The following is a 24417-nucleotide window of genomic DNA, read 5'->3' on the forward strand; positions in this document are numbered from 1 at the left end:
CGACTTACTACCAGAAATACAGCCTAAACTCTGACCTCAGCCATACAGGGACAAAACTGCCCTTACGAGGGGGCCCACTGCTCACGGAGAACCCTTCACACGGTCGAATGCTTTCTTCACATATCCACAAAACCCATTGAGACCCACTGGGGGAACTCCCAGGGCCTCCTGCTGAGGGTTGGAGAACTGTTAGTTAAAGTTGAAGGCTGAGATTTAGAAATTAATTTAAGAATTCCATTACACGAAAGGTTTAAACAATTTAACGGGGTTGGGTTGACGTTTTATATCTGTTCTGTTACTTGGTTCCATATTTCTCAAATTCCAAATTGTGCTCATTTTGCTCGCCCACAGTACCCAAAAGGGAAATGACAGTCCGGGTAGCTTTTAATTAGTCTCAAGGCTCTTGCTTGTATTAAGCAGGCCTGCCTGAGTGCCTGTGATGGGAATGCAGAGAAAAAGAATAATCTGCAAGCAAGGATCCTCATCTTGAGGGAATGCGCTTGTCAGGTTGATTTTGGAGTCTTGGGAGGTGGCGATGTAGGTGAATGCGACTGATGTCTCCCATCCTCTAACATGTTCTCAAGAGGAAATTTAAGCAGGTAGAATTCACATAAGTACTGGTGCAACCTTTCTTTGACTCAAATACTCAGGGCACAATGGGACACACTAAAGACAATTTAGAGTGTGTGAATGAATTTACCACACATGCTTCTGGGATGTGGGAGGAAACTGGAGTACCTGGGAAAACCCACTCAGACACATGAAGAACATGCAAACTCCAGACAGGAAGCTCCGAACCCAAATTAAACAACTGTAAGGTGCACGTGCTAAACACCCAGCACCCATTGTGCCATCAATGAATTAATTTTCATTTTTTTTTCTACATCTTAAAATCACATTTTTCACACATACCTCAAAATTCCAATTATGAAGCTTTAATTTTGTATGACTACATTTACTGAGGTTCCAGGTTTGTTTTTTATGTTAACATAAGAGTAATTGCACATCATGAACAAATATTAATAATGATCCATCCATTTTCAACATCTTATCCTTATCAAGGCCGCGGGGGTACTGGAGCCAATCCCAGTTGATTTTAGGCGAAAGGGGGACTACATCCTACCAATCAGTCAGGGGGCACACACCGACAACCAGCAGCATTCACAATCACACTGCCAGAGTAGGAATCGATCCCATGCTGGATGCAGTGAAATCAAGTGAATGCACCACCACACCATCAGCAACATGTCTTGTCAAAACAATTGATTCAATAACTAAGTATAAATCAAAATTTAAATGTATATTTAGAAACAAGTTGGTAGATGCATCTGCATCTGAGAGCTATTGAAGCCTAAAAAAAGAATAATAATGTGTTGCCGTATTAATGGTCTCCTTTCCAGCTCTGTTGCCATTAATAACTCAACCCAAGCCAGAGGAAACAGAAGAATGAAGTTAATTGACAGGAGCACTTGTGAGGATAAATGATAGCGATTGGCCATGCCATTATAAAAAGGTCAAGTGGAGTGTCACAAACTATAAATACTAATCTAAGTAAGGAAGAGCTTCAACTTGCTGTGTGGTGTAATGAACTGTTCAATCAAGCCTATGAGGACAGATTAATGATCTGTATTCTTTTGCCATTAATTGCCACCTTATGTTTTATAATAGGTTCTTGACATTAAATACCCATAAAAATGAGACTTAGTGTATGTGTTTCAGATGAGTGTATTCTCGTATGTTTTTTTTCCAGAGGCCAGTGAGGACGAATTTGGTGTGGAACAAAAACAATATCAAATATTTATAAGCTCAAATCCCACTTGATGGAGCAAATGTCTTTGAGCACCATGTCATGAATAAAATGTTTGTTTTGTCATATGGCAGGGTCTTACTTAAAGCCTATCTAAACTGGCCGCTTGATGTTTGTTGACTGATTAAATCCATTAAAGTTCACTGCGAATGACATTTTTAAAGTTAATCAATTTTCAACCTCTTCTTTGTCTTTCTGTTAGTCTTATGTGTAAACATAAGGCACTCATTTGAATTCACTTATTGTAAATGCAGTGGGAAACACTGGCCTTAGCTTTGCTTGCTGCATAATTTTCTACGTCTTGAATTTACATGCATACGTTTTGGCCTTTATTGTATACTTTATTGGTATTGTGGACAGAATTCAATTGTAATGTGTTTTTTGGGGTGTGGATTTTTTCTGGATACTTTGGTTTCCTCACACATTTCAAAAACATGCATTGTAGGCTGGTTGAGCATTCTAAATATCCTCTAGGTCTGAGTCTGAGCGTCAATGGTTGTCTGTCCACTCGTGCTCTGTGATTGGCTGGCCACCGATTCGAGGTTTTCCCCCGCCTGGGGCCCGAGGTCGGCTGGGATAGGCTCCAGCACCACTTGCGACCCTTCTGAGAATAAGCAGTTCAGAAAATGAATGATGTAAATTTTTAATATCTTCAATATTCTCCTGCATTCTGTCTTGTTTCTTTTACCAGGTCGAGCCATTACGCACGTGAAGGAGTCCATTTTCACCTCGGATGCCGGAGCCAGGAGGGGCGTACCCAAAGTCCTGGTTGTGCTCACTGATGGTCGTTCCCAGGATGACGTCAATAAAGTATCCATGGAAATGCAGATGGATGGTTTGTTTCTGTTATCAAATGTAACTCGAGCAGAGAATTCCATAGCATTGCAATAATTTGCAAATATTTATTGGCAAAACAATTCGGTGGTTGGTTGTGTACTGTGTGTGTGTGTGTGCTGTATGTTGTGTGTGTTTCATTCACATAAGGCAATCACAATCAGAATCTTGATACAAGTGAGAAACAGATCAATGTCATTGACTGAATCTTGATCTCATTTGGTCCCACTTTCAGGATACATCATTTTTGCCATTGGCTTTGCGGATGCAGATTATGGGGAACTTGTCAACATTGCCAGTAAGCCTAGTGACAGACACGTCTTCTTTGTGGACGATTTGGATGCTGTGAAAAAGATTGAGGAGCAGCTCATTACTTTTGTCTGCGAGGCAGCCACTGCCAGTGAGCCCCACCATGTTGCAAATCAAACAGATGTGCTGTAAGGATAAGACCTCACTAACTCCTTTTTTTTCCTACCACTCAGCTTGCCCATCCATTCTAATGAGTGGAAACAGCATGGCAGGTGAAGGCTTTAAGTTCACCTCAAATACTGCATAATGTGATCATCAAATGCAGGTGAATTTGCAATGACATTTTTGCCTCCTGCAGGTTTTCGTATGATGGAGAAGTTTGGTTTGGTGGAGAAGGAGTACAGCACAATATCGGGAGTTTCTCTCGAGCCAGGCTCATTCAACAGCTTCCCATGTTACAGACTACACCGCGACGCTCTGCTGTCTCAGCCCACCAAGTAAGCCGAGTTTTCCCAAATCCTAAATTTGGTGCCACTATCTGCCAATAATCTTAAATGTTATAGACCTGTATTGACATGAAATGTATTTTTAATCATTTTGAATTGTTTTAAAAAATTAAGTAAAATCAATTCAAACAAGCTGGATTTCATCAGGAAGTGGTTTAAGTTCACTTTCGAACAGAAACCAGTACATAGTAAATAAATGCACACTGCATTCCGTGAAACTTTGCATTATTGTTATTTTTCAGTGACAGATAAAGATTGTAATTGGTCATGTGATAAAGTATTATAATAGAGCACAACAAATGTGCATGCATGTCATTTTAGGCTGTATTAATTATAGCAAGAAATGTGCACATTGTTTTCTTCTCAAAATGGGCATGAATCCGGTTTAAAAAAATGGGTCAAAGCCATTTATAAACTCATCTAGTTTTGGATGACTTCCACTGCTTTGGGTGTCATAAATGCAGCGTTGAGATGCTTTCTCTCCTGAAATGATGACAAATTTCATCCAGATCCCACACTTATTTTGACCTACTGTATATTTTGTATGCATGCATATGTAAAGAGTGAAAGATTCCCGTCCAATGTCACCTTTAAATGTAGCACGAGAATTCAAAGGCATTCAGAAGTGCTGCTGTAAAAGACTGCTCTGTCTGTGGTGTTTTTTTGGAATTTTTTTGCCAGCCCGCTTTAAATTTAGCCTCCTTAACTAGGAACGCTCAGTTTTTCAAAAGTGACATTGGCAAGAGTGCTGGGTAAAAAAAAGCTGAAATCTTTTGAAGCTCAAGTGCTCAGAGGCAGCTCCCCCACCCCAAAAAGTTTGATTCTCTGATGAAAAGAAATTGGGACTCTGAGAGTGTTGGAGGCAGCCAAAGCTCCGTAAAAGCTCTCTGCCGAGCGGCAAAGAGACTGGGAAAGACACCCTGTGGTTAGTACATACCTTTAGGGCACTGTTAACTCTTTCTTGGGTTGTGTGCGTGTGTGTGTGCGTGTATGTGTGTGTGCGTGTGTGTGTATGTGTATGTGTATTTCTACCAGGTACCTTCATCCTGAAGGTTTACCATCTGACTACACCATTTCGATGACGATCCGCCTTCTTCCCGAGACTCCACGGGAGCCCTTTGCATTGTGGGAAATCCTCGATAAGGATGCCAACCCATTGGTGGGACTCACCTTGGACCGTGGGTTTACTTGGGATCATTTTCCTTTTTTTGTCTCGATTGAGATTAGTGGTGACTTCTGCCATCAGCATTAGCTCAACATTAATTCCTGCATGATGTTGTGGATCTAAAATAATCGGTTTGATTCTAACACACTGTAGATATGGAATTAAGTCACATGAACTTTACACTTGAGAAAGATGTTGCGTTATTAGAGTTGCATTTTGTGTCGTTTACGGAAAAAAAAGATGGATGAGGCGATAACCGTCACAGGCAATTAAATGTACCGGTACATCAGTTCTATGATATAGTACAGCAGACATGAAGAAATATGTTTTATATTTCACAAAAATTCATCAACATTTCGAGAGTTTTCAGTGAATAAAAATAGCTAAGCTATATAGACATAATTCTTTTCCGCCAAGATGCCATGGGATCAAAGCTTTATTTTACTTTTGGCATAAAACTGTATGTTTTTAAAAAGCAAAGGAAGACAAAATAGGGAAGATTTTTTTTTTTTGTGTACAGACAGACAAGTTTCTAAATTGCAAACTATATGTACATATAGTTATATATATGTATTGTTTTACTAACCACAATTATCAACATTTTGTTCAATTAAAACTTCTTGGATTATGTCCATGAAAAAAAACCATCAATTTATTTCTGTAAAACCAAAATTTTAATACACACATAAACTTCATCTAAGATTCTACGTGGTAATCTTTATCTGTCATTATTTCCTCCAGACTCCATGAAGAGTTTGACATTCTTCAACTACGACTATAAAGGGGAATTTCAAACTGTTACCTTTGAAGGAACTCAAATAAAAAAAGTCTTCCATGGCAGTTTTCACAAGGTTAGTGCATCGACTTTGAGTTATCGATAGCGTTTTTTTTCAATTCTTTCTAGTCTGCAAAAAGAGAACATCTTGAGGAGCCTCCTGATATTTTGGAGTGTCTTATTGTACCGTATGTCATCATTCAAGTCTTTGTTTTAAAGTTGAACTTGCAGTTTAGTATTGCCTTAACTCTGCCCAACAGTAATTATCAAATTGTAATAATACCTTGCAATAAATAAATGAGCATTATATTTGCCTCTGGGCATCGCACAAGAAAACATTTCTCTGATATTCAGGTTTAATGATTTTCAGTTTGCATTTGATTTATATTTACCTTACAAAAAAGTTAGTGAACATATTTTCTTTGTCGTAGTTCTGAATGGTTGTTGAAAAAAAATCAGGTAGTTGATTGAAATTTTTGAAAATATCAAGTATATTGAGATTTTCAGAGAAATAACGTCCTTTTGAATTTGAAGTGACTTCTACAAAAGATTAGCTCGTGCATTAAACCAGAGTTTTCAGTTTAACCATTAGACTGCCTAAAGCAATTTTTTGCGAAAATGTAAAGAGTCTCATGACAAGCCAAACTGGCAGCAAAGTACTCAAGAAGTGACATTTTCTTTACACAAATTAAGATATCAGCTCATCGGCAATACAATGCTAGACACAACACAAACTGGTGCTTCTGTGACTTCCACACCAAACGTAGTATTTTCAGCATATAGTATATTTCAGAAGAAACTTTTATTAAGTCAATTTTTTACAGCCAGATTCCATGTTGTTTTTTCCCTCTGTTTGTTTAGCAGTGTTTGTATTTTGAAGATTAGAATCACTTGATAACCTCGTGTTATGGATTCTTGCTCTCACAGCACAACAGAGTTAATAAATTTCCCTCAAATCATATGTGCAATATGAGTGATAATGCATCACTCTGCAGAAAGAACCAAAAGCAATTTGTCTCATGTCTCCAAAACGATAAGCTGAGGAAAACTAAGAGCTGCTTTCTAAACACCAATTCATACAGTTTTAAGTTGAAGACCATTATGATGAAACACAAACATTTTCTATCAAATGTTTTCAATTTTTACTGTTTTATTCATCCTCATTCATTTATTTATGTTCAACTCGCACCCTTGTGATCTCTTCCGGATCACCATGACTTGCAAACAGACATCAAACCACCAAAAATGCTTTATTGCATCATTGTTCATTTACTGATAAAAAAAATTTATGTCAACAAGCTAATACACCCAGATTATATTTGGTGGCTTATTTATTTCTTTTTTTGCTTATGAAAGTTTCAGGAATAAGCCTTTGCCTACATCATTTTCTTTATTTCTATAGTCTTTTGACAAACATGCCTATGTATTTAATGCTTCTCCTTCTTTAGCTCCATGTCACCATCAGTAAGACGGCAGTGAAAGTGACGGTGGACTGCGTTGCAGTCGGAGAAAAGCCCATCAGTGCAGCTGGGAACATCACTACTGATGGCGTGGAGATTTTGGGTCGTATTTTGCGGTCTAAAGGCAAACAAGAGCACTCTGCCCCGGTCAGTATGGAATGTATTTAACCTGCCTGCATATTGACCGCTGCCAGTTAAGATAATTAAATACTGTGCTTGTACTTGTAATGTACTTCTGAAAATAATATCTTCTGGAAAATCTTAACCACGTTCCAGAGAGGGGTGGAAAGTAACACATTGCACTTACTATCGTTATGGTACGGTATTTTTCGTGTAATTAACCATTCATCCTTTCATTCATCGCTTAACCTATCCCAATGAGGGTCGCGGGGGCGCTCAAGCCGAACCCAGCTAACTATTGGAAGGAGGCAAGTGGTTCCCAGCCAATCACAGGCCACACAAGGTAGACAATATTTGCATGTAGAGCGTTCAATCAGCCTCTGAAGCCTCAACCATACGTGTTTTTGGGGTGTGGAACGAAATACCCGGAGAAAACCCATGTAGACAACATGCAAACTTGACATAGGAAGCCTGAAGCTTGGGATTGAACTCTTGATCTCAGAACTGTGAGGCGGACATGATCACCAGTCTCCCATTGTGCCCTTTTTGTTTAATTAAATAAATGAACGTAATATCAGTAATTTTACTTTTACCTAGGTAGGTTTTGTTGGAACTATTGTTTTTAGATGCTTCCCCTGTCAAAGTAAATAAAACAAAAAATTAAATGAGTCGATTTTGGGGGGTATTTTTCCCCACCGCTGCTCAGGAAATTCGTGTGCGACTAAACGGCAAATGAATGATGCCACCACAGGCCAATTTAACAATATCCTCAGCTCACAAAGTAAGCTGCCATGCAGATTTGATTGCGTTTTCACTCAAGGGGGCATTATTTTATCACCAAGCTGCAAAATTGCACTTCCAAATTTATAGTGTGTGGTGAATGACATCGCTCATCACAAATCATCCTTATCACTGCATTGGAACACACATTTTCAAACATTGGTGAATGAATAAAGATTTAGTTGGCTTGATTTTTAATGTGAATGGGTAAGCAGAGCCTCTAGAGAGGGTCAACCATTTGTGTACAATTAAGAGTTCATGTATCCCCCCCTTAAAGTATAACTAAACAACATCTTTAGTAAAGAAAGTACAACCATCTTTTTTGTCGCAAAGTATAATTTATTATATAAAACTGTGCTGTAGTGGGGGAAAAAGACATTTTAAACAAAATACCATTTATTCACTCATTCATTTTCCGTACCACTTATCCGCTCAAAGGTCGTGGGGGGTGCTGCAGCCTTTCCAAGCCAACTAGGGGCAGCAGTTGGGGGCTTGAAATGTTTGCCAGACAATCACCGAAAATAAATAGATCTTTAAATATTTCAATCAAGCAATGCAACCACGGAATAGTCAGACAAGTGGCCTTTTTGTCGATTGAAGATACTACTGAGCCTCAAACCTAAGATGAATCCCACCCCCATCAGCTCATTTATGAGATCTATAAAGTATGTTGGTTGTGTCATACCAGCCAAAATATGCTGAATCTAACATTAGGGTATTGTATGTATTTGCAGTTTCAGCTCCAGATGTTTGATATCATCTGCAGTACATCGTGGGCAAGCAGGGATAAGTGTTGTGAACTGCCAGCTTTGGTAAGAAGAAATCCATGTGCACACACTTACGCTCATCATCTTTCAACGTGCGAGAAATAGCAATGCAAAATACTTTGTAGGCTGAACATAATGTCTGTTTTCTGGTGTGTTGCTCTTAAAGCGAGTGGAAGAGGATTGCCCTTCGATGCCTCAGGCCTGCACTTGTTCTCAAGACAGCAAGGGGCCGCCAGGACCTTCTGGACCACCCGTGAGTCACTATTGTTTGTGTGATCCAAATTTAAGATTAATGAAAATGTGTAAGTTAGTCAACTTTTTTTTGTTGGCCCCTACTTTATCGAAGTTTCTTTCTCTTGTTGGTTTCTTCTTCCATCCTAATTTTGCATTTATGATTCACTCAATTGGAGAAATGAAAGAAAACCCATCCAAAATCCATTCAGGAAGGACAGAACCTGGGATTGAACCCTTGATCTAACAACTGTAAGGCTGAAGCGCTAATCAATCATACCTCGGGCCGCACAAAAAAACACGTCTAAATGAATTAATACATTTTTAGTTTGAGACTAAGCTCACTTTCAAGAATTTCTTTCAATTCAGACACTTGTAATTGAGAATGTGTTTTTTGTAAATTGAAGAAGATCGTAGTCTATGTAACACACAAACAAAGCTGATTTATAGCCTGAAACTTCTTGACATGATCCTCCATTTTTCAATTGTCACTTTTGTTTACTGTGTTTTCTGTTATTCGCTTACAACGCGCCAAAGTCTAAACTATCGTTCGTTGCATTCGTCTCCATCGGCAACATCAAGTTTGAAACGACAATTAAGTGGCAATTCCATTCATCATAGGCGATTGATATCTGCTACAATTCCATTCCCACGGCAACCAATTGATATGAGGGATGCACATGTCCACTCTTGCCATTTTCTAATTACCTCCCTAAGAAGCCTGTAGTGCGACAATATTGCAGCCTAGCAACAAATAGCCAATATACATGGTAATGCTCAACTTTCCCCATTTTATTTCCCCCCTTCAACTCTTTTTATGTGTGAATTTCTATTTCACGTACATTCTTCAGCCAACAGCAGCGCAGTATGCAGCTGTGATGCGGTCTTTGGGGCCATCCTATTATTTTCTTTTATGTCCTCGTCATCCCGACACTGACTCTCTTTTTGCTACTGCTTTATGTCTCTTTTCACTGTTTGTTTTGCCCTGCAGCTTTGAATAGACTAGTTAAATCACCTTGTAACTTCGGCATATGGCAGACGGTAAATCTTCATTGCTATAAAAGAGCAACGGTCATCATGCTAGATGTGCGTCTAGCTTGTAAGGATTCATCATTAAATATAACACACTCCATGTTTTAACGTGTTACATATGAGTGATACAGGCCATCAATCGGCTGATTTCATGAATAGAATGCAAGTACGGTCGTCACATGGTGCCAATGAAATAACTCGCTTCACCATAAGTTTGGCAAAGTGTGAAAAAATAATTGGAAAAAAACGCCTATAAGAAGTTTAATGCCACTTCTAGTTGAAGTTGCTGTTAAACCAAACACCTGCTGGATCAAATTGCTGGAAACCAATTCAGGGTGTACCTCAGCTACTGCCCATAGTTAGCTGGGATATGCTCCAGCACCCCCGCGACCCTTGTGAGGGTAAGCGGACCGGTATATAAATGAATAGAAGGGAATATGGAAAGCAAAGAGGATTCTTTGTGTGTTTAAAACATCGACTTCACTGTAGTTTTACCTTTTTTTAAAGCCTTTTATTTAAATGCTAAGAATGATTTCAAATGCATTTTCAAGGAACAGGTTACACCAAAACATTTAGGATATTTAAACCAATCAGATCTTAAGAGAAACAAATTTCCTTGGTAATGGCCATAATTTTGACTTTTAGAACAAGCGAAGCAAACAAAGTAGTAAAGTTTATTGACCTTTACGACATTTGTCTATAAGGGCAACGAATTAAAACAGTTTACTTCCCTGAAATTTCCATTGCTATTTTTTGCATCATGCATCTAATTCAAAATGAGACAATACTTACAAAAGCAACAATTTGATTATATACTTTCATCATTAAATATCTTATCTTTGTAGTCTATTTAAGTGACTATAGGTTGCAAAGTATTTGGAAATTATTGTATTCTGTTTTCAAACAAATATCTATCCATATTTCACAGAAATTGGGGTCGGTAAAGATAAGAAAAAAACTTATTTTTATTTTATTTCCTTTTTTTTTTACTCTTTTCCATATAGTATTTTTTTTCAGGCCATCCGTCTGGTTTATCAGTCTATTGCAAAATTCCAACGTGTCCCTTGGGCACACCGCCCTTGCTTTACGGTCCTTACTGCACTGTAGTACTTATAGCTTGTGTTGAAGAAATGAATTCACTGCGGTCCTGGTTCTGCAGTGGTGACGAAGCGCACTCATCTTGCCCTATCACACCCCTACGTGACCTATCTTTTCTCCTTTTATCCTTGGGTTGCCCCCACTCCACCACAAAAAAAAACCTCTCAGTCCACTGCAATATGAACAACCACAACTCCCATGCGGTACATTAAATCTTTTCATCCTATAAATACACTCAAATTTGCATTTTCCGGAGACAAGCAGCTGACCAGTATACTAAGCATAGTAGAAAAAAAAATTAAAAATGAGTTCAATTGACAAATTCAGCAATTTTTGTGGCATCAGACATTATTATCTTTAATCATGTACACACCAATAATGTTTTTGTAAAAAGTTTTAATTTTTAATTTCAAATAATTATGTACATCCTTATTCTCAGAGGAATATTATGTATCAGAAAGATTATTTAGTGTTGTGTTGTGCTGTATTTTAGGGTGGTCCGGGAATACGAGGCACACGAGGAGACAGGGGGGAACCTGGAGTCACGGTACGTAAAGTCCTTATGTTCCATTGTAGCTGTGTGTCCCAAAAATACATTTTTTTTAGATATAAATGTTTAAACAGGCTTCATGTTGGAAATAAATTGTGTATTTGGTGATGTCGGAACAATATTTTTCAACGGATATTACTAGCTTTTTCCAGAAACCAAGAAAAGTGTACTCCTTGGTGAAACATGGTATTTTATCTTCACTCTGAAAAGAGAAGATATTAAAACATTAAAATTAATGAGTTCTTATATATCACTTTTAAAATCTGTGTTCATTGACCAAGAATGGGCTGAATAGACATAGTGTGGGGTCGTATAAGGGAAGACATTTTTAAACTCTTATTCCTGCGCCTTGGTCGATTTGGATATGAGATTTAAAGCTTTCACCACATTGTGCACAAATAACAACAACAAACAGACAAATAAATAGTAAATAAGAAACAAATAAACAAGTAGTAGATAGCGGTCTTGTTCCGTCTGAAGTCCAGGATGAGTTCCATGGTTTTGGAGACAAGTTGTTGAGAGCGCACCACCATATATAAATATAATCAATAAATAGTAATAGATAAATAAGTGGTCAACCTAATAAAAAGGTAGTATAAGTAGTAGTAATAAGTCTTGATTATGCGCTTTAAATGTGTTTTAGATGAAGGAAGCACTGTGACTTTTTTATGAGACAAATACAATGTAGTCTTTGAGAATGCCCCCATATAAGGAACAATACTACAATACTACTTCGTGTTACGTTGGACTACAAAACGGCGAAATATTAACGTGACGTCGACTGGGAGCCATGCTAAAATATCTCCACATATATCCAGGAAGAACCTCGAGATGTTTATTCATGGACAAGTTATAAATACAGTACTTATTCTGAAATAACTTTGCATGTAAGAGTGTTTATGTATACGTGAAAAGGAGAATTTAAACAAATTAAGATGTACAATGCAACATATTTATTAATCCCCCATAAATGTTTCGAAAGAAAAGCAACATTAATTTTATTTTTTATTTTTATTTCATAATCTTTAGACATTGAAACTTTTGTCCCCTCATCATATTAATTTATTCAACATAATCCACATTTGAAAACTGAGGATTTCATCAGAAAAATAACAGCTTTTTCCAGTAAAAAAATAAAAAATAAAAAAAATAAAAACATGGAATTGAGCAAGTGCAATCACGAAGGAAAGGAAGAAACTCTGGAAAATTCGAGTGCCGGCAACCGAGCAGCAATAATTTGTCTGCAAAAAGTCTCGCGATCAAAACTACTATAGTGTGTTTCTGCCTTAAACTCTTGATTATTCCGCATACATTTAATGGTTCTTCACTGGCGACGACGTATAGTTTCTTTGATAAAATAGAAAAACAACGTGCCCAAATGTTTGCAGATGCAGCGAAGAAAGCAGCCACCATAAGTGGCGACTGCCTGCTCAAAATCTTCTGCGACATGTGGTGAATACATTGAAGCAAAAGATTCTGCTGCGTTTTTCATTCACACAGCGACGGAGCAAACCCCGTAACGCAGTCGTTTCATTGCAGAGCCCTGAATTAAAAGCATGCGTTTTTACTTTCTGGTTTCATCGTCCCCACCAAAGCCATTCCACAACACAATTGTTGCGATCTGATGTCGGAGCGTCATTGCGTAAACGGGCCTTAAGGGAGCATCAATAAAACCGCCCACTTCATCTCTCAGAAGTGTTGACAAATAATTGCTGACTATACATTTTACATATGTTTAGTCCACGCCTGATCTCCTAGGACAGAACAGCGCCCATCTATTTGTCAATTGAAGTGCTGCAAAAAAAATACTGGAAATGGGGAAGGCTTATAAACAGTCTTTTGAGACACCAACTTATTAATTCTTGAGGCAAATCACTTGGAAAAGGCAAAACAATGTCAGTTTTGTCTAAACAGTGGACAAAACAGGGTAGACTTCATTTCAATAGATTTAAGGCCTTGCATACTAATTTAATGCATTAGAGTCCTGATTATGTATATGGAGGATTTTTAAATGTGGTGTATCTTTTTATATTCATCCTCTGGTACCGCGTAATGAACAAACAGTTCAGCTGTGAAAAGAGGTCCGCAGTTCCGTGCCCCCATCCTTTTCATGGTCATTTAATCCGACATATGGGAAACGTGTTTTAGATAGGGTTCTTCCTACCACTCGATCATGCAGGGTGGCCTTTCAGTAAGTCAATGAGAAAATACTTTCATTATTGGGAAGAGTCTCAAGCTAAGAATATGAGATGGTCCACCCAAGTGTATTTTGAAAAATTCCCAAAGATGAATTACGGGCATAAAAAAGGGACATTTTTATTCTCGTATATAAACCCTATTTGAGATGCATTTCAGGACTCTGCTGACACATTTGTATGCCGAGCACATACTTGCCTGCAAGATCACAATTGCATTCTTTCTACCGAATTCTCTGCCACGCTTTTTGAAGAGCTTGTGTTGACTCCAAGAGCAAGTTCCCATTTATTTCTGGCATAAATGCTTTAGAATGGGATAAAATAGAATTATTAACATTTCAATATAGTCTACCTAATTTTCATCTTTATATGTAGACTAAGTATTTGATGAAGACTCAATTTCTAAGGTAACCAAATTGAATAAAAGAAAAATCTAATGATCTAATGACGTTATATAATAATAATGTTAAGCTCAGTGGTTTCAAACTGGTGGCTCTGGGGCCAGATACAACCTGCTGCCTCATTTTGTTTGGCCCCTAAAATTAAAAACCATGCATTGACATTATGTTTTTGGCTGAAGTAAAATTGACACAATTTTGTACTTCAAAAAAGGAACACAGAATAGGTATCCATTTCTCACATTTTTATAACTGAGAATGTTTTTCCTTTTTTTTAATTAAAAAAAAACAAACTACAATTCCCTCTCCATCTAATGTTTTTAAAAAAGCGAATAAATATAAACAGAGAAAAAATAAAAATTGTTATTCAGAGGTTCAAGAAAGGATTTAGACAATTGGAGGTAAGCAATGTCTCTAAACGGTATGTTGACTCACAAAATAAAGGACAATTCATTCGCTCCTTTGTCATTTAATCATGTCAGCCATAGTTTACTTGCCATTGACGGCGCACAACGTCCAAATCTTTTTTTGACTAGGTAGAGGCAAATAATCGAATGTCCCTATTATGTGAATGACACCCATTAATAAATATTAACATGGATTTTCTACCATGACGGCCTTCCAAAATAAACCATTGCTACAATTTGGCCTGTGTCAAAAATGTGTTTAACACTCCTGATATAGATTGTTCTTTTACGATTTGTTCAAAGGGACCTCAAGGGCCTGTTGGAGAGGCTGGGCCTGCCGGACCACCGGGACCGCCAGGTCTTCAGGGACCTGGTGGCCTATCTATTCAAGGTCCTCCGGTAAGATGTGCTTGTTGACATGTTCAAAATTAGGTTTTAAATTATTGTACTAATCGTCCATGCATAGATCCGAAAAATCTGTTCTCACAAGTGGGCAGAAAGATCACATTGTGTGTGTGTGTGTGTGCGTGTGTGTGTGTGTGTGTGTCTGTGTGTGGGCTATCAAACCCATGCCAGCATAAACTGTCAAAAAAGGTCCTGGCAGACATATTGAGGCTGCAGTCCAAAGCACACTCAAGTTGCAGGAGAACTTAATGAAGAAAACTGATGTTGTTGTTTTTTGCCCCCTTGACATCTGCCGCCATGACTGCTATCGTTCAAACAGCTGACATGTTGAACACTGTTTGCAGGGGACTACTGGGGAGAAAGGAGAAACGGGTGACCTCGGCCCAGCTGGTCCAATGGTAAGAGATGCTGTGCAACTATTTGAAATATCAAACCTTGTAGAAGTGTAACAAATCTGTCAGACATGTTGCTTATGATCAAATGAACTGAAACACAACTGTGACTGTTTAGAAATTCTCCTTCTCCATGTATGTGCGTGCATGAAATAGGAATACAGATGAGCAGATGATGTTTTATCGTTAGTGTCTGCAGCGTGTGCACCGCCATTATAAAAAATTGTTGTCATAATAACCCACAATTAAACGACCTGACTTGGTTACTAATAATAAAACGAAATTCATTTTCATTCATAATTAAACATAATTATACACATTATTCTTTCATAACTGTGTTCAATGAATGGGCTTCTTTCAATCTTGTGAAACAGGGAAAAAAAGGTTACTGAATGAAATTGGCAATTTACCTTGAAAGCCTTTCATGAGCAGGAAAGTTTTGCACTTCCAGTCTTTCTTTAATTTGCTGTTATATTTCACTTTGCAGCCTGGACAAATTCAATATTAGTTACTGGCCACTGTTAGACCAGTCCCACATAAATTGTGCTTTTTAAATATATATTAGTGCTGTTTAGTGCCATTTTTAAAATCATAATTAATTTGATGTTTTCTTGGTTAACTTGTGATTAATCTCATTAAAAAAAATATATTATTTTAAATGGAATGCATATTTTTTGTTTTAAATACCATATTTACTCGCAAATAAGCCACCCTGCGTATAAGCCGCACCCTTAAAATTGTTGAATTTTACGATTTCTCGCGTATAAGCCGCCCACGGATTCACTTTTTTCACCTTCATGTTCATGATTTTAATAGGGAGTACGAATGTGTTACATTGAAGGGAAAATCTTAAGAAAAATCATCGTACGTGGAATTTCTGAGATACTGAGATTTATTATTTAAATTGGTGTCATGCAATTCAATAATAAAAATGGCACAATAAAAATTGAGAAATCGTTTTTTACAGTAGGCTTTATCAAGATGATTTAAACCCTTTTGGTTTTTATTGTGTTTAGGGTGTTCCTGGAAGCCAGGGATCCCCCGGTAGAGATGGTCCCCCTGGAGTCAGAGTAAGACATCTTTTTTTAATTGACTTCAAGTTTATGAATTTTACAACATGCACTCACTTTAAATAATGTGAGTGATTAGAACATTTGGCGGAAAACGGTTATTATTAGGTCTTACCATTTCAGATTACTATCTCCAGTCTTTATTGCACTACACATTTAATCACTGGCTACACTGAGGAGGCTGGGTTGTTAGGCCCATGGCTTTAAAATCCCAAGCTTGGCTAGTCACACTTTTTCATTTCACTAAAGATTTTTGCAGCCTTTTTTATCACTACAGTAACTGGATTATTCTTGTTAAATATGAAGACAATCACATTTTTGTGCATTCGGGAGATGTGGATCGCCCTTCTCTAGTGGCTTGGTCAGGTGATTGCTAGAAAGCTTGACTCTTGGGTGCTTCTCACGCTTCAGTGATTTGTTCGTGTGTGAAAAATGTACGTTTATCGTGCCACTGGAGCGAGTGTTTTCATTTGGACAGATGACGATCCCCTTGATACCCTAAAATGAAACACCGGAGGGAATGTTCTTAGCAATCTTTGCCTCACTAAATAGGATTTAACAGTGTAGGTAAGCTAAAAAAAATGTAAGTAGAACTTAGAGGCTACTTCATTGGAGTATCTGGGGTCTTGTATCTTCAGCTGTGTTCAATATTTTGAGCAGTTTTGTTGCTTTGTGTTGGCTTCACTTCATATATGAAAGGAGAATCGTGAACGCCAAGAAAACTTGTTGAAAGGGCAGCGGGAGCCTAACGGAAAGCAATCCTAATACATTTTTCCAAGTTGGATGATAATTGCAGTTTAAACAGGTTTCCAAGGATGAAAAACACTGGACTTTTGCAGCTTTGTGCCAAAAGTGCAAAAAAATGAAGGTGGATTTGCACAGATAACCCAAATCTTGAGTACATCTCCGAAAACCGAAACAACTTAGAAGTGGAGAAAAAAAGAGCCAGGTCACACAGTATAAATTGTGTATTATTTGCCCATTATTTTCAGGGCCTGCCAGGTAATAATGGACCTCAAGGTCGACAAGGGCCACCGGGCCCTCTTGTAAGTTCTCTCCTAGTAATTTTTTATCAGATACTTTGAATTATTGAGCAACGCTTTCCCTTTGGGTTGCTCAGGGGGCCCCGGGTGCACCTGGAGCTCCAGGACCGATTGGATCAGGAGGTCCTCAAGGGGAGCAAGGACCTGCAGTAAGTTGATTTATGTTCTATCTTTTTTTAAATTGAATGGGAAATACCACTGCGGTGTTTACAATTTATCTGACCATGAATCCTTGAGAAATTACAAATGATTTTGGCTTCTTTAGACATCCAAGCAATTTGAATACGTGGGGGATTTATCCATAATGTGGCCTCAGTTTTCAAACTATACTTCCCAAATTTCACTTGACTCCGTTAAAGATTTTTTTTCTATGATGATGCTTTCAAATGTAACGTGAAGGCATAAATGATAATGTTGCATGTGCAATTATGATTTGAGTTACCGTAACTCCTGTTGCCCTAAAATTCTGAGATTACAGGATTTTCTAATGATAAAAATGTTATTTTATTCACATAGACAAAAAGCTAGCTGAAGTGACTATGCAAGTCTCAAGTTTATTTAGCCTAGAAACCACAGCAAATAAACTCCAGGTCCTCTATTCCACGTTTGTTATTGTAAGGTCTTCTGATGGCTAACGTGTCCACTTTTGACTGTGTTGTTCATGTAGGTGCATATTTAATGTACCCTTAAGGCACAGGTGTCAAAGTGACGGCCCGGGGGCCAAATCTGGCCCGCCGCATCATTTTGTGCGGCCCGAGAAAGTAAATCATGAGTGCCGACTTTCTGTTTTAGGATCAAATTCAAATGGTTATAGATGTACATTACATTTCCTGATTTTCCCCTTATTAAAATGAATCATTGCAATATTTTCAATCCAATTTTTTTCTATTGTGTTTTTAGTTCAAAAAGCATTTTGTAAAATCTAAAAATAAATATACAAATATTTTCCGTTTTCCACTTAAAAAAAATATTTTGTTTCCATTTGAAATAAAAAACATGACATTTTCCAATACTAAGAAAAAAAAGCTCAAATAAACATTGATTTAGATCTATAAAAACTGACTATTTAGGGCTTTTGATCCAGTTCTTTTAATCCAATTTAAAAAAAATAAAACAATCTAGATATTAGATCAAAAAAGGGTCCGGCCCACATGAAATGCGGCCCGCGAACCAACCTGAGTTTGACACCCCTGCCTTAAGGAGACAAATTGGAAGAAAAAAATGGTCTGGCCCAACAGTGTGGCGTTCATCAATAGGACCATCACATTCCCCTGGTAAATTGGATGTAGCCATTTGCGGTTGAGCACTCAATCTAGAGCAGCCAGGAAGGAATTACGATATTTGTTCATACACGCATCTTGTAAGCACTCGGAGGACGTCCTCTTAAAAAGTTGTACCACGCTTTAATAAAGCAATTTGCCTCGCGTCCTCTACAATAGCAGTGTCAAATAGAGCACATCACTCAGGAGATAAAAAGAGTTTTAGTTGGTTATCAACTATCAGGAAGGTAATGTTTATCTTTTATTTGCCTGGGGATTACAATGTGCTGCACTCTGATATCCATTTTGTGTGCTCTTGGCAGCTTTTACTTGTATATGGCGTGGCTCGATATGAAATCTGTGTGCGTTGCAGTGTAGCCAATAGCCCTCTAAGCCAGGGCAATTTTTTGGTGCACTTTTATGTGCGCTCAGAAAACCCCATGGATATACTTTATCAAAATATAATTGCGGCAAAACTTCAAAGCACTGTTTGTGGTAGTCACTCACTGTAGAGTGCAAAAAGAAAAAGGACACGCTACTTTTGATATAATGAGATGTGCTTTTACACCCAAATCTCATTTTTTTTCCTGCTCATGTGCTTTTATTTTGTAGGGTCCTGCTGGTATCAAAGGAGACAAAGGGGAAAGAGTAAGTCTCTCTATTTCCTAGCCAATCAATGGTGGTTAGAATTAATCCAGTGTTGTGAAATGGAACTATTACTTGCTCAGACTCACCAACGGCGGTCTTGATTTGAAGGAATCAATCCCTTGCTCCTCTCATTAAATTGTGCCGGGGCCTTCTTTAGAGAAAAGAACAAAACAAGTCAGCGTTCATGCCACAGATTTGCAGCACAGAAGAATTGCACGTTTTTGACAACGCAATGATTCGAGAACGAGGCGCACGGCTCTCCCGCCCTGAATAAAACCGTCATCCGTCCAATTTTCCCTACTTTTACGGTCGTTTGCGCCCCGCTGCGCCTCATTTATTGGAAGAGAGAAGGTCTCTCCAGGATTGTTCTTTTCCCCATCAATTTTGTGCCTGGTGGGCATCGTGCCGATGATAACACTCACTTTTCACAGCAATAGGGTGGTGTATGATCATTTAACGCAGAGAACTTAAAACATTTACTGCAAGGAGTCACATGAAATATTTAGCTCGCCACTACCACCCGCATCTGTTGTGGGTTTGTAATAAATGTAGCAGACAGGATTCCACAAATTCGCTGGAGGGATTTTAAATGCCCTGCAGAAGTGTTGTGGATGCGTCAAGAGAGCAGAAAGTTCCTCCTGCACTGTGCTCCAAATGGACTGTCAGGATTTGGACTTTAACCCATTAATTGCCCCATCTTTATCTTCTACTTGGCGTTACCATAGGTAGCAGTTTGTAGGTGATACTGCTGCTCTTTTTCTATCACAATACTAAGTTGTGGGTACTGTATAATTATATTCCTCATACAATGATTACACTTTCCTCCTTATTGTGTTTTCGGTACTCGGACGCTTCGTCGAAAGACGTTTGGTCAACCGGACGTTTGGTCGACCGGACGTTTGGTCGACCGGACGTTTGGTCGACCGGACGTTTGGTCGACCGGACGTTTGGTCGACCGGACGTTTGGTCGACCGGACGTTTGGTCGACCGGACGTTTGGTCGACCGGACGTTTGGTCGACCGGACGTTTGGTCGACCGGACGTTTGGTCGACCGGACGTTTGGTCGACCGGACGTTTGGTCGACCGGACGTTTGGTCGACCGGACGTTTGGTCGACCGGACGTTTGGTCGACCGGACGTTTGGTCGACCGGACGTTTGGTCGACCGGACGTTTGGTCGACCGGACGTTTGGTCGACCGGACGTTTGGTCGACCGGACGTTTGGTCGACCGGACGTTTGGTCGACCGGACGTTTGGTCGACCGGACGTTTGGTCGACCGGACGTTTGGTCGACCGGACGTTTGGTCGACCGGACGTTTGGTCGACCGGACGTTTGGTCGACCGGACGTTTGGTCGAACGGACGTTTGGTAGAACGGACGTTTGGTCGCCGGGCTGTTACTGTTGAAACCAGCTCTCAAAATTATAATCATGAGAGAGAGTGAGTTTAATATCTAAATATCTAATATCAAAATATCAACAGTAAACTCTCTGTCATAATTTGACAGCGAGCGAACCCGGCGACCAAACGTCTGTTCTACCAAACGTCCGGTCGACCAAACGTCCGGTCACGTGTGTTTTCCTCTCGCAACTATCCATACGATTTCTAAAAACGTAATTATATGTTAAAGAATTGCATTCATGCTAGTTTCTTTTCTATTTCATTATATGTCAATATTTACAAAATTGTATAATACAAGCCCAATATGTTAATAATATATTTTTTTAATTGGATACTATAATTCAAAAACTTGAACTAGATGGTGGAAAACGGATTCAGTCTAGGATTCTAACAAGTGTCAAACCTAACAGGAAATAATTTAGCTGGATGATGTACAATTTGTACATCAGAAAGAACTAGTGTGCTCCAATGAGTTGAACCAATGAATTTCATTGAGAAAAACCCTCACCAACGGGTCTACATCACAACTAATGGTGTGAAGAAAAGTATACTATGAGGTGAAATATATTCGTCAATGGGCTGTAAATGCATCAGTCTTTGTCTAACTGTATTTTCTTCAGGGTGACGTACAGTCTCAAGCTGCCGTGCGTGCTATAGCAAGACAAGTGTGTGAGCAGCTCATTCAGAGTGAGTAAATCTGCGGGGAAAAAACGTGCACACTTATTGTGTATACTTTCACAATAAATTAAGATTAAATGCAATATTTCCACAATCTTGCAGAACATTTAAAGTTATTATAAAGAAAGGTACTGTACATTCATGTACCACTATATGGTATTATTTAGGTTTACTCTTAAAAACGAGAAATGAGAAGGGATGTTTCAAACTAAATTTAACATCATTGTTAACAAAGGTTTTTTTCCACAAAAATGCTTTGGTTTTTTTGCTAAGAAAGGATGAAGACCCAACATTTTATTATAAGAAAATAGAGGTTTGCATGCTGAGAAAAAAAAGTGCAAAATGAAAATGATGTACTAAAATTTAACCAATAAATTGCCCTCTTACATCATCATCGTCAACTCTTCCTCCTTACAGGCCACTTGTCGCGCTACAACTCCATACTAAATCAGATCCCAGCCCAGTCAGCTACTTCAATGCGCACAGTGCCTGGACCCCCTGGCGAGCCTGGGAGGAGAGGACCCCCAGGACCACAGGGAGAACAAGGATCAACTGGCAGGCCCGGTTTCCCCGGTGCTAACGGGCAGGGTGGGCGGCCTGGAGATAGAGGTGAGCCATAAAGATCTTTGAGTGACATGCGTACAATACCCTCTTATAGAAGAATTGACATGTTAAGAGGCAGACAGTAAGAAATGACAGTACCTGTCAAGTTAAAAACAAACAACAAAAAACATGACCTCTCTGATTGCTTTGTAATAAATTGTCATTCTTTCACATAATGCATTAATATTTGTATAGTTATTCTGACATGTTCATTAAGAATCTATCCAAGAGGTGCAGTGATTCACAAATAGTGATTCAAGGTGGGAAACTAGTATACACTTACTCGTGTATATTAGTATACAATTTCACTATAATTGGGCTATTTATTAACTCCAGTATTTTATTTCAACAAATAACTTCCATATTTTTTTCATCCGTCTACTGGCGACGCAAGGCTAAACAAATATAGTAAATGCCTTCGAATCTATTTATGTGCTTTGTATGACACATCTGAGTAAAATGTTTATCTATTTTTCTTATGGAATATATCTAGGTTGGCAAGCACTGATTTATCTAGGTAATCATTTAAGGGAAATGAAAATTATGGTATGTCACACACTATCTTCAGGTCTAGCAGGTGAGAAAGGTGAGAGGGGGAGTCCTGGTGTTGGGAATCAAGGGCCAAGGGGACCCCCTGGACCTCCAGGTGAGACCAATTTTATATTATTGTGTGCAACATACTGCCTAGATGGATTTTTATGATGGCAATTTTCAATTCAAATTTGATAAGTGCATTCCTCTATTAAATTTCTGTACCGCTTTTCCTCACGTACCAATACCACTGTAGTAAAATATGGAATAATGTAATAATAATAATAATCGGACATAGGCTTTGTCATCATCATTGACCTGACAAAAGCCTAATTGTCATCATACCCAGCTGCGTATGACGAAATTGGTAGTGCTTCTCCATTAGGTGCGCTTTCCCGGCAAAAGGCCCAAATAAGTGATCATTTCAGACTCGTTGGCATTCTGCCGTGATGGATACATCGCATCATCACCCGAGCGGATCACTTACCTCTCACTGTCTCCTCACTTACCTTCAGTCAGCCAGTAGGAGGCAGATCACCGCCATGTATGATTATATTGTGTTCCTATGTATAGTGTTTGGATAAAATCGGACTTTCTTTTGGCGGTTAACCCCAGATCATCAATGTTTACACAGTTCACAGATGACAAATGCTAAGGTCTTGGCAGATCTGGGTCTGCATTCTCACTTCCAACCAGTACTCTTTGATCAAAGCTCAATTCCTATTCAGGCAAATCAAATCCTGAACTTCTTTTCTTACAACAAAGCCATGTTTTACTAACTGATAAATAGCCAAGACTGGTTGTGCTTTGTAGTAGATCCACAGTCAGCTTGAGGGAGTGGGTTGCACTTACATAAAGAAGAAGAGCTTGATTTCCTTGTAAGCATTGGGATTTGTCTGCCTCTGCCTGGTCATAGCCTTGTGGAAAACATTCTTGTGATAGATCATGAAATGCCTTGAGTGAGCCGACTTCAAGTCAAAAATAAGATATATTTAATTAGCTGCTGATTTCAAAATCATAGTGAATTGATAATGCGGTATGTGTGCACCACTCTGGTCTCCAGCTTAGTTTTGAAGGGCTTGCTTTTGTAAAATGACAAATGCAGGTTTCTTTAGCAGAAGAGATGAAATCAGAAATGATTTCTGCGCATCTTTGAAGTCATTTTTACAAAACCACCAACATTTAGGATGGCATGTTTTTTTCCAAGTGTACTAAATAATGTAGTGAGTGGTTTTGTTGGGCAGAAGAAAAGCAAATCACCAAGTGTATTCAATAAATGGAACACTACTGTTGAATTTATTTATGGCATATATATATGTACATATTAATGATTACAATTGATGGATTGAGTCACCTCACCAATCCATCAAAACATTTTATGGTCACTGTGATAAGGAGGAGTGCTTTAACACTTCTTATAAACGGTGTTTTTGAATAAATGATGGAGAGAGAAAAAAGGCTAGCAACCAATTTGGGAGTGTAGTCCACCTTTTTCCAAAGTATAGAATAGGCTTCAGCACCCCGCAATCGCACCGAGGATAAGCGTGTTGAATGGATGTACGTACCATAAAAACGATGTGCATTCTCCTGTTCTGACCTCAGGCTCACCCGGCGAGGGGCGTACGGGAAGTCAGGGGCCCCACGGTCGGCCTGGAAACCCGGGTGCCCCAGGGAGGCCTGGGAATCCGGGTTCTGCTGGATCGGCTGGACCACCAGGTTACTGCGACCCAAATTCTTGTTTGGGTTACAATGTTGGAGGTAAGCAAAATGGCATGTACATGCAGCTGCTCTATCATTTAATTCAACTTAATCCGTTTCATCATAGTTTACACCAGTTTACAATTGCCTCCAATATAAAAAGACTCACCATTAAGTAGTCGTCACAGTAATGGTATCCAAAACAATAATCCCACCACAAAATGTCCTTCTGTTGTTGTGGACCTGTGAGCCAAATTAATTTTGAATCAATATATAGTCAACATTACTCTAGCCGGAAATTTCTCTTTTCAATAATTC

General features: G+C 38.8%; 1 protein-coding gene across 3 annotated transcripts in view; it reads left to right on the plus strand.

The window, feature by feature from the left end:
• Positions 1–24417, plus strand: part of col14a1a (collagen, type XIV, alpha 1a) — a 79846-nt gene that overhangs the window by 50422 nt on the left and 5007 nt on the right. For all 3 annotated transcript variants that reach the window (XM_077597665.1, XM_077597666.1, XM_077597664.1), the window contains exons 28-47: positions 2499–2642; positions 2877–3041; positions 3124–3162; positions 3249–3387; positions 4432–4574; positions 5303–5412; positions 6785–6943; positions 8431–8508; positions 8630–8716; positions 11318–11371; positions 14678–14773; positions 15124–15177; positions 16188–16241; positions 17234–17287; positions 17362–17433; positions 19156–19191; positions 21210–21276; positions 21685–21876; positions 22439–22516; positions 24004–24159. In XM_077597665.1, coding sequence (XP_077453791.1) covers positions 2499–2642; positions 2877–3041; positions 3124–3162; positions 3249–3387; positions 4432–4574; positions 5303–5412; positions 6785–6943; positions 8431–8508; positions 8630–8716; positions 11318–11371; positions 14678–14773; positions 15124–15177; positions 16188–16241; positions 17234–17287; positions 17362–17433; positions 19156–19191; positions 21210–21276; positions 21685–21876; positions 22439–22516; positions 24004–24159 — 1977 coding nt within the window. The remainder of the gene's footprint in view (positions 1–2498; positions 2643–2876; positions 3042–3123; positions 3163–3248; positions 3388–4431; positions 4575–5302; positions 5413–6784; positions 6944–8430; positions 8509–8629; positions 8717–11317; positions 11372–14677; positions 14774–15123; positions 15178–16187; positions 16242–17233; positions 17288–17361; positions 17434–19155; positions 19192–21209; positions 21277–21684; positions 21877–22438; positions 22517–24003; positions 24160–24417) is intronic.

Source organism: Stigmatopora argus, chromosome 4 (genome assembly GCF_051989625.1).
Source record: "Stigmatopora argus isolate UIUO_Sarg chromosome 4, RoL_Sarg_1.0, whole genome shotgun sequence".
NCBI lineage: Eukaryota > Metazoa > Chordata > Actinopteri > Syngnathiformes > Syngnathidae > Stigmatopora > Stigmatopora argus.